Source organism: Octopus bimaculoides, chromosome 19 (genome assembly GCF_046866305.1).
Source record: "Octopus bimaculoides isolate indiv1 chromosome 19, ASM4686630v1, whole genome shotgun sequence".
Classification (NCBI taxonomy): Eukaryota; Metazoa; Mollusca; class Cephalopoda; order Octopoda; family Octopodidae; genus Octopus; species Octopus bimaculoides.
Window position 1 is genome coordinate 26,327,970 of NC_142946.1, and position 11,234 is coordinate 26,339,203.

Consider the following 11,234-nt stretch of genomic DNA (forward strand, 5'->3'; position numbering starts at 1 on the left):
CACCAGTGAGGTCACCATGTAATTCACAAGAGTAATGAGTACCTCTTTTATGGAGTGGGAGTAAAGTAAGAGAAGGAAAGAGCTTTATACTAGGTGTTGAAATGTTCAAGTATCACCAAAGGTACAGGAACTCATTTCATACTGTAGAAGAGACACATGGCTGCATCACATTATATGAGGATGGGAGTAATTGGGGTGGAGCTGGAAAGAGAGATAGCAATGGTGGTGACGAGGTGTCAGAGTGTACTCTTAAAGTACAAGGAGGTGAGTAGATGAACAAGATGGGTGGATGGGTAAAGGTTGCAAGAATGTGTGGGGAGAGTGAAAAGATGGTTAGGGATAGGGATGAATGTAGGGAATGATGTACAAGGGTGGTAGAGCTTTTAAGTATATTTATAAATTTAAAAATAATTAAATAATTATTTATTGAAATTAGCAAAAAAAAAAAAATGATTATCATGTGTGTGAGTGCCTGTGTTTATGTTTACACTAGTAAAAACTTTTTTTTTTTAATTTATAAATATAGAGAATATAGAGGGGGATGAAATGCTGCTAAGCATCTTGCACAGCATGCTAACAATTCTGCTTTTTTTTTACTAGTGTAAACAAACACTTTTAAAAAAAAATTATAAATATATTTAAAAACTCTACCACCCTTGTACACCATTCCTATCCCTAACCATCTTTCACTCTCCCTGCACATTCTTGCAACCTTCACCCATCCACCCATCTTGTTCATCTACTCACCTCCTTGTACTTTAAGAGTACACACTGTTTACACTAGTATAAGAACCATTGTTTATGTTCTGTTCCTATATGTCCCATAACTTACCAGGTGGACAAATGGGAATTAATCAAATAAGTATTCAATGATAGACTACTGATTGATAGATAAAAGATTGTTACTTTTGGGACATTTGAATAATTTATCAAATAAGTTTAACTCTTTAGCATTCACCTTATTCTGTCAAAAGTAATGCTTATTTATTCAAATCATTTGCAATTAATCATGCATTATCTTGTAGCTTCAGGATTTCAATGGTGTGTTTGTACATTTTTAGAATGACACTGTAGGATAGGTGTGAGAGGTTGGAACTGGTCATTTTTAATATGAAACAGCTTCTAGATCTGTAAATACTGCTTAAAGAACATGGGACCTTAGTGGGAAGATTGTAAGTATTATTTTTTGACATTTTACTAAATTAAAGAAATGAAAAACTGCTTCAACAAACAGAATAAGGTACAAAAAATGCAATAGTAAACATACCTGTCTGAAATCTTGGAATTGAGGATAATACATTCCAAGTGTATTTTTGAAGTCCAAAGGATGGATAAGTGAAAAATGTCCACTCCATACTTTCCTAACTAACTGACAAAATTTACCAGTGAGTGTATCTTTGGTTAGATCATCAAACACAAATTGCTCATGGAAATATTTAACAAGATGCATATTGCAAAATAAACATTGAAGTCCTGCATTCATGAAACAAGTGTTTCCCAAGTTATAAAAACCACAACATCCATTTGAAGCTGAAGGGCCTAAATGTAGAAAAAATGTTAAATGATAAATATTAAAAACTACATACATGCAAACATCGAAAATAAACAATCAGAACAGACAAAATTTCAAGTCATAAACATTTAGAAAATGACAAGAGTTTTGTGCACTCAAAAATAGTTTCTGTTCTTCTCAGTTAACGAATTTTTGATAGATATTATTATTACATCGCTGAGATTGACTTTCCCTTTCAGCCCTTCGGGGTCGATAAATTAAGTATCAGTTAAGTACTAGGGTCGATGTGATCGATTTACTCCCTCCCCACAATTTTCAGGCCTTGTGCCTATAGTAGAAAGGATTATTATTATTATGGTCTTTCAATAGAGAAACTTCTGGTGAACTGAATCCAAGACTTTCTATTCATTTCAGTTATGTCTGTCAGTCTCGATGCTTTAGATAAATGTTTGAGCATCATTATTTAAAATTTCTTGTTACTGAAAAATCCTTCAGTATTTTGTGTATGTTAGAAATGATTATAATAACACATCCTTTTAAATTTGATGATGAGGCTGATGTCTAAGAAATTATTTAGCATCACCATCAAAGAGCTTTAAGGCTTTCGTCAAAGATAATGAGAAACCATCAGCTACAGTATGTGTTGTAGTTACTAGTAATTTGCTGAGGCAACTGGATTATAGAAACAATTAGAGGAGGTCAGCCGCTTGTATTGTTACCATAGTAAAGACTTATCTCTTAAATGGTAAAATCTACCTCAATGTAAATGGATATGGTAGGCTAAATAGAAAAGTACTGTGAAAGTGACAAGTACTTTGCTAGCTTGCAATTGTGCAATCAAATTACCCTAGAGGGCCTTGAAAAAGCAGTGAAAGATAAAAGCCACTCTAGTATTTGGCCTTAGACCCAAGCCACAATAATCTTAATCCACCTTACTATTTGGTTAAGTTTATGTACTCATGTCAAAACTCATGTGCAGGTAAATGACCACTAAGGTACTAGATTACAAAGGCTTTTACTATGAAACAACTGCTTTAGATATTTGCTAACCTATTCTGTTAATGTCTTCTCCATCAAGGAAATTTTGAATTATAGAATGCTTGATAACTGAATTGAATGACAAAATAAACTGTATTAGAAATATGAAATTATATACATACAGGGTATAAGTATAACAAAATAATATAAAAATATAAGTAAAATAAAACCTCCACAAAGCTGAAGAAACATCACAAAATTCAATAAATATTTTAACATTAACCCTTTCATTACTGTATTTATTTTGAGATGCTCTGTGTTTCTTTCAATTACTTTAAATATAACAAAGAATTTAGTAAAATAACTTAGTTATTCAGCTAGTGTTAGGAACATAAATTGTGACTAAGGTTTGGTGGAAAATTTTAATTCAAAACTTATGAAAACAAGACATTTGTACTGAGAGTCTGAGCTGGCTTCAGCCAGGTTGGTAACGAAAAGGTTAATAATTGTGAAATGCTCTATATACTAACAAAAGTGTACAGAAAGAAATTGTCAGGAAGACTATGACTCTCAGAACTTTTCTGTTAAAAATAATGATTATATCATGTAACATCACAGGCTACCTTTAATGAACATGGCTATGTATGGACAACACCATTGCTGGTAACACAGGTATAGAAGGAACATGAAGTTGTTGAAGAATGGACAGATGGCTGATGAATGGGGCAAAGGTTTTACAAAATGAAAACATTATTTAATAAAATTGCTGTTCTATTTCTTTAGCATAGTGAAGATTTTCGACATTTTTCAATAGCAATGCTTCAGTAATTGTAGAGTATTTTATGTAAATTGTGAATTTCTAATTTGCAAGTTGATAGCAACTTGTATATTTCCAGTGAATACTTACTTTCAATATCTTTTGGATTTCGGTGCAGAGGTCCAATTGAAGGTAGCAACTCAAAGTCTGAAAATGTTAAGAATATTGCAATGTATTTTTATAGTCAAATAATATATAAGCCTAAGGATTAGTTAGTATAAAACATAGAGCTTATGAAGAGAACTTGCTTTGCCAATCCTTTGAGACTGGTGAGCTTAATGCTGTTAATATTCTGTTTAAACTATCATAGCTAATCACTTGCAGGAAAAATGAGCAGGGAAGAAGTAGGTCAAAACAAATTGAATTTTGTTGCTATTATAACCAGAAGGGAGATATGTTTAAAAGACTTCTAGTTTCAAATTTGTATAAAAATTTTAATATATAATTTTTAAGGGCTTTTTGGGGGTATTACAATACCTATTAGAATATAAAGTCAGTATTATTACTAAGTTGCATATATTCCATACCTAGACACTAACCCAAAACTCAGATTAGAATATATATAAGTTAATATTGTTGCTATATAGAACATATTCCTTACCTAAACACTAACCACAATTCAACATCATAACATACAAAAATCAGTGCTGTTGTTATAGTCATTATATATAAAAAGTCAAACTTCTTTTAAAGAATCTTTAGCATATATTTAAAGATTCTAAACATCACAAAACACATATCCTTGATACCCTGAATAATTAAATCACCATTACATTAAGCTGGACCCTAAATAATTTAATGTTGTATATAACTTTCAATATTTTTTTTACCTGATTTACTTGCCTCCTGGTCCAAACTTGGCATTTCATTGAATAGATCAGAATTTTCAGCAGAGTCAAGATTCACTGGAAGAGAAAAAGGAATAAACAATGAAAATTACAATCTATAACAGCTGTTATATTATTAGTTTTGAGAAATTAAAGAAGGAATATTATGATATAGAAAAAAAACTAGATTGTTAGGTACCTTATTGGCTTTATGTCCTTCAAATTTTGTACAAATACAGGATTGGAATGTAGAAAATAATTTAATATTAAAAAACGTACCATCAAAAAGCAGATTCTGAGATGAAATATGAACATTTTCTATGACATCATCAGTTACTTGTTTTCTGGAGCAACTGGGTCCTTCAATGTCCATAACTACAGCAGGCATTTATCTAACAAGAATGGAAAAAAAAAAAAAAAATTAAAGTAGCAAAATAAACAGATGAGATAAACTGAATTTTTAAAAACTTTTTCCTTGATTTATATAATATTTCCACTATTTGCATAGTTGAGAAAATGTGTCACCATCGTTTTTTTTATACTTGCTTTTTCCATGAGAGCATGGCTTTTGATACCTTTTCTGATACCAACTTGTATTTGTTTTCAGGTAAAGTATTTTACTCCAATGGTCTTTGCATATTGAACTGCTGAGCTGTGGGACATAAATGTCACCACTACCCAAGATATGGATGTGAAGATGCAGAGAGACAAACACCAATGAACACATGCACACACAAACAAAGGGGGGGGGGGTTTCTTCTATCAAATTACATTCAATCCAAGGTTAGAGCAGAAGACACTTGCCAAAGTGCCATGCAGTAGGATCAAATCTTTAAAATCCCTAACCACACAGCCATACATGCCAGCATTGTGTGTGTGTGTGTGTGTGTGTGTGTGTGTTAGTAGTAAAACAAATGAAAGAAAGAAAAAATTCAACCCCATAAGGCAAGGAATTAATATAATTTGGGTGTTTGAAACCAGAACTGGTGACTATTGACAATTTTCTTGTGAAGGAATCACTTAAATCTTCAAACAACCATTATTCCAATATGGTAACTTGAAGAATTGGCTAATTTTCTCTACAAACAAATACACATTTGTGTATTAGGGTAATGAGTAATGAATATATGCATGGAGTGAAAATACACAAAGCAGTCAATACACACACACACACACACACACACACACACACAGAATTAAAGGAATTGGACAAAATAATGCAAAGGGTACTTTTCATTTAACTGATTTTTCTATAGGTAATATGACAAATTCAAAGCTTTTATTGTTTTTAATATATGTATTTGTATGTACAAGGTATTATGCATGCTTTATACATCATGATACAGGCCTATTTTTTTAAATGCAGATATTTAAATAATAAGTTGAAATGCATGATCTATCTAATTTCTAATGAGAGGCCAAATTGTTGGACTACAAATGGCTGGAGCTGCAGTTACTAAAACTGCTGAATTACTTTATGTTTTGAATAGTATGGTCTCTAAAATAATGTTGACATTCCAAAACAAGCATAATTCTCAATAGAAGGCAAAGCTCAGAGAGAGGGATTGCAGAAAAAGTGAAACGTACTGTGTCTAAAAAACATTGAACTATGGCAGCAAAAGTGACAGTAGAGCTAAATCACAACTTTGCCAACCATTTATAAACCAAAATCCTTCAGTGTGTGGGAGAGCTGCAACTGCTAAACCTCTCTTGTCTTCCATCAACATTGATAAGCAGAAAAAAGTGTCCTGACTATCAGAAGTAGCCACTGACTCAGTGGGACAATGTCATCTCTGATGAATCATCATTCACCCTTTTGCCCATTTCAGTGTGTTTATATTTGGCGACAGCTCAAAGAAACCTTCAATCCTGACTGTTTGGCCCCTACCATGAAGTGTGGGTGACTCTGTGATGATTTGGGCAGCTGTATCTCAGATTTCTCCAGGCCCTTTATTTGTTCAAAATGGCAAAGTTAATGGCAAGAGCTATCTGACTATCTTGGCTGATCAGGTACAAATATTGTCCCCTGATGGTGGTGCAATCTTTCAAGACGATAAAGTGTTGATTCACATGGCAAATGTTATTCAAAATTGGTAGAAAGAGTACAAAAGTAATGTAGATGACTTGGATTGGCCCCAACAACCACCAGATCTCAATGCAATCAAATTTTTATGGCACATATTGGATCAGCAAATTAGGGGCTGCTTCCCTCTACCATTGTCACTGAAGGAACTAAAGTAGATTTTACTTGAAGAATGGCTCAAAATTAGCCTGTGTGTGTGTGTGTGTGTGTGTGTGTGTGTGTGTGTGTGTGTGCGTGCGTGTGTGTGTGTGTAGACAGGGTGTGTGTTTAATAAGCTCACTTTCCAACCATGTAATTCCAGGTCTAGTCTTATTGCATGGAGCCTTGGCCAAGTGTCGTCTGCTGTGGCTCCAGGCTGGCCATAGCTTTGAGTGGATTTGCTTGGTGGAAACTGGAAGAAACCTATTGTACAAATGGTTGAGCATGCATGCAGCTGTGTATTTGTGCCTCACTGGTTTGACGTCATATGATAGTTGTAAACAAGTGCCACCATCATACAAATGGTGTCATTTGTTCTCAATCTTCCATGAAAACATTGGAAAATATTATCTTGGCATCTGGAAAGTGAGGGTCAGTAACAAGAAAAGCCATCTTGCTGTAGAAAATTTGCCTTTTAATTCTATCTAACCCAGGCATGCACAGAAGTGAATGTGCATAACAATATAGTTTTTATTAAAGCATTGCTACAAGTTTCAGCATGACATGTATTTTTATAAGACTACCTCATCAAACAAAATATAATTGAACATTATTTATAATATCCATGGAAATTTGGGGAGTCCATTAATATATATATATATCACCTTGACCAACCAGTCTGTCAGGCATCCATTTGACACCACTGGTCACAGCACTCTGTCCATTCCTCTCTGGATCGCGCCTTCCTCATCCATGTGGTCCCAATCGCCCTCCTAAAATCGTAACTCCATCATCATGAAGGCCTTCCAAGTGGTCGTTTTCGCTCACGTGGGTACCACTCAACAACTGCGCGGGTCCACTGATTATTGGTGAGCCGGGCGACGTGTCCAGCCCATCTAAACTTGCGGCGCGTATATTCTATGATGACAGCCCTCGTGCCGGATTTCTGTCTGATGACCTTACTACTGATGTGCTCTCTCAACGAGATTCCAAGCATTGACCTTGCTCTCTCAGTTGTTAGTCGATATAACGTGACAACTTGTTCAGAATTATCTTTGTGAACAGCTTGTACACGTGAGACAGCAGGCATATGGGTTAGTAGTTCTTTAGATCTTCTCTATCGCTCTTCTTATATAGCAGGATGGTATTTGACTCATAGTGGTGGATGGCCACCACTAACACCAGAGACCCCTGCAAAGATATCACACCCATATTCCTACCTGACTACTCATATAACAAAAAGGATAGAAAGAGACAACACATGAATATGCAAATTCTATTTGAAAGGTGTCTGCTGGCATGGAGAGGAAGGTGCAGGCTACTGTTTTGCACACCAAAGATCCCGCCACATAAACATGAAACAGGGAAGAAACCACCTGCCAAAAGGAATGGACTACACACTACCTGCCCCAAAACGGAGGTACGCAGATGTAGTGCGTGCTACAAACCAGACCTATCATGTTGAAAGGGCAGCTGCTGAACAACAATCTTTTTTGTGCATGGCACAAAAGATGGTACAGCAACTGACCTGGCTACAATCTCACAGATGGGACTATCCCCAATACACAAGACCACCACAGCAAATAGACCCAAGGTGGGCACCACTGGCAACAACACACCCATCACATCGGTGCTCTTACTGAACATCAGGGGACTGTTAACACTTAGTAACAGAACAAAAATCCCTTTCTTGAGAGACCTTGTTGCTTGCAAACAAGCCTTATGCATAGCACTTACGGAAACACCTGAAACCAGATATAGCAAATGCAGAAATACACATGTCACAGTATGTTGTATTACGGACTGACAGGAAAGAAAGGAGTCATGGTGGAGTTGCTATGTACATCTGCAAAGACCTCACACCCCAGGTCCTTTTGTTACACTCAAATTCAGTATGTGACACACTAATTGTACATTTAAGACAACTCAGTGTAGTTATATGTGCTACATATCGCCCTCCAGATGCTCCAAATCATGTAGGCAAGTTTGAAGACCGCCTTACAAAGATAGAAGTTCTAGTCACATTAGAACAACACATAAGCGTACTTCTTATGGAAGACTCCAAGGAATGACGCAATACGAACAAGGACAGGTGAAGTTCCTCCTGAACCTCGCCAACACTTTGTACATGGAACAAATAGTATTAGAACCAACCAGGGCAGGTAACATACTGGATCTCTGCTTCACAAATACTATGGATCTCATCCACAATGTGAAAGTGATACTGATGCTACTCTCGGATCACAACATGGTAGAGCTGACCAAGTATGGACCAAAGGAAACCATGGACACACAGCCTACAAGAAACTCTCAGAATCTTTTCAATTTGAACTTCCATAAAACAAACTGGAAACAAATTGAGAAAGAGATCCTCAAACAAAACTGGCCTAAATGTCTCTCCTCACTGGACATCGACATGAAACTTCAACAATTCATGTCTGTAATGCAAGCCATATGCTACCAATGTGTCCCGGAGAGAAAGGCCACTGTACACAAGAACAAAATCCCCAGGGAGAGGGAAATTCTTATGAGATGGTGTACAAAAGTTTCAAATCGCCTAAACAAATAAATTGAAAGCAGTGAAAAGTCCCGCCTGAAAATACAACTTCTGGAGATTGAAAAAAATCTGCAACTCTCCCATGAAAAAGAAAGAGCAGACAAAGAAGCCTGGGCTATAGACAATATAAAATCTAACCCCAGAGCTTTCTACAAGTTTGCCAAAGAAACAGCTTCAGTGCACTGCAGGATAGGGCCACTCCTCGAAAAAGATGGTACACTAACAGGAAACCCAAGGAGGATAAGTGAAATACTAAATGAGTAATTCAAGTGTTTTCACTTCACCCCTAGGGCACTTTCGAGTCAGCAATCCAACTGACTTTTTTACCACTGCAGATATAAAAACAGAGGCAATGATGATTGATTACATCGATATAAAGGAAGACGATGTAATAAAGGCTATAGATGAATTGAACCCAAACTCAGCTACTGGCCCTGATGGGTTCCCAGCAATCCTTCTAAAAGTATGTAAGTGAGTCCTAGCAAGACCACTGCAGTCCCTCTTTCAGAGCTTCATTGCATCTGGCAAACTCCCAAGAAAACTGAAGGAGGGTAAAATATGCCCTATTCATAAAGGAGGTAGCAGAGTGGAGGCCAAGAACTACAGACCTATCTCTCTGACCTCGCACATCATGGAACAAATAGTCAGAAGAAAAGTAATCGCCTTCCTTGAAGAAAATGACTTGATGCTTGACACCCAACATGATTTCCAACCAGGAAGAAGCTACCTGACTCAGCTCTTACAATACTATGACTGGGGACTGAAACAGCCGCTCAACCACTCAAATGTGGAAGTGATATATCTCGACTTTGCAAAGGCCTTTGATAAAGTCGATCATGGAATGATATGTCACAAACTGTGTGATCTCGGCATAGTTGGAAAATTGGAAGAATGGCTTCATGACTTTCTGAAGGATAGAAGTCAGGTGGTAGTAGCCAATGGGGCCACCTCCAATGACACGCAAATAGTGAGCGGTGTTCCGCAAGTCACTGTTTTGGGACCACTATTGTTCATAATGGCCCTCTCAGACATGCCCTCAGCCACACAGAGAGCCACGATCACAAGTTATGCAGATGATACAAAAGTCTCACAGGTAATACAGAACCCTGAAGACACTATGCACCCACAATGTGAGCTGGATGAAATATACAAGTGGGCTGAAAAGAATAGCATGCAGTTTAATGCTGAAAAGTTTCAAGCCTTGTGCTATCAGTATGCAAAACCAAATGCAATACCCATTAAATACACTGGACCTCGAGGGACTGCGATCCCAGAGGCACAGTCAGTGCAAGACCTGGGCATTTACATGAGTAATGATACATCCTTTCATGTGCATGTTGCTAAATTGGCAATAAAATGCAGGCGGCAGACCAGATGGATTCTTTTAGAACAAGAGATCAGGAAACCATGATGGTCCTCTGGAGGACACTTGTCCTAAGCCACTTTGACTATTGCTCTCAGCTATGGTCACCAACCAGTGTTAAATTAATCTCAGAACTTGAGGCAATCCAACAAAGCTACACAAAGAAGATAGCCTCTATGCAGCATATGAGCTATTGGGAAAGACTCAAGAGATTAAGACTATTCCTTAGAGCGTAGGCGAGAAAGATTTGCCATAATATACATCTGGAAGATCCTCAAATGACTTGTCCCAAACTTTGGCATTGAAAGTTACACAAATACTAGAATTGGGTGCCACTGCATAGTGCCAAGGACTCCAAATTTGCCATCAAGATGTGGGACAAGATACTACAATAGCCTGGGCTTCGGAGGTCCACAGCTCTTCAATATCTTCCTGAAGGACCTGAGAGGTCAATTCCTGAAAAGCATTCATGAAGTAAAATTATGTAGCAACACCAAATGGCGGTGTCCCAGCATGGCCACAGCTCGAGCTGAAACTAGATAAAATGAAAAAAAAAAAATGTTTGTGTATGTGTGTGTGTATATATATATATGTATGTATGTATGTATATGTATGTGTATATGAGTATGTATATGTATGTATGATAGATCGCTAGCCACTACACATATATATATATATATATATATATGTATGCATATGTATGTATGATACATCGCTAGTGACTACATATTCTTAATTTTCTCTCCTTGTTTCTTTCTGTGTTCCTTTCTGTGGAAGAGTGTAGGCTTGAAACGTTAAAGACTTTCACTTCACGAGTGTTAAACTAATACATCTGTTTGTTGTTTACACCACCCGTTTTCGTCTTTTGTTTGTTTGTGATTTCTCCCCCCCCCTATATATATGTGTGTGTGTGTATATGTATACACGAATGTGTGCATGTATGTATATGTATTGTATG

General features: G+C 36.7%; 1 protein-coding gene across 7 annotated transcripts in view; it reads right to left on the minus strand.

Moving 5' to 3' along the window:
• Window positions 1-11,234, minus strand: part of LOC106877571 (uncharacterized) — a 65,817-nt gene that overhangs the window by 33,435 nt on the left and 21,148 nt on the right. For all 7 annotated transcript variants that reach the window (XM_089366657.1, XM_014926508.3, XM_089366660.1 and 4 more), the window contains 4 exons: window positions 4,415-4,527; window positions 4,139-4,213; window positions 3,399-3,455; window positions 1,268-1,539 (listed from right to left, as the gene is read on the minus strand). In XM_089366657.1, coding sequence (XP_089222783.1) covers window positions 1,268-1,539; window positions 3,399-3,455; window positions 4,139-4,213; window positions 4,415-4,523 — 513 coding nt within the window. In that variant the 5' untranslated portion in view covers window positions 4,524-4,527. The remainder of the gene's footprint in view (window positions 1-1,267; window positions 1,540-3,398; window positions 3,456-4,138; window positions 4,214-4,414; window positions 4,528-11,234) is intronic.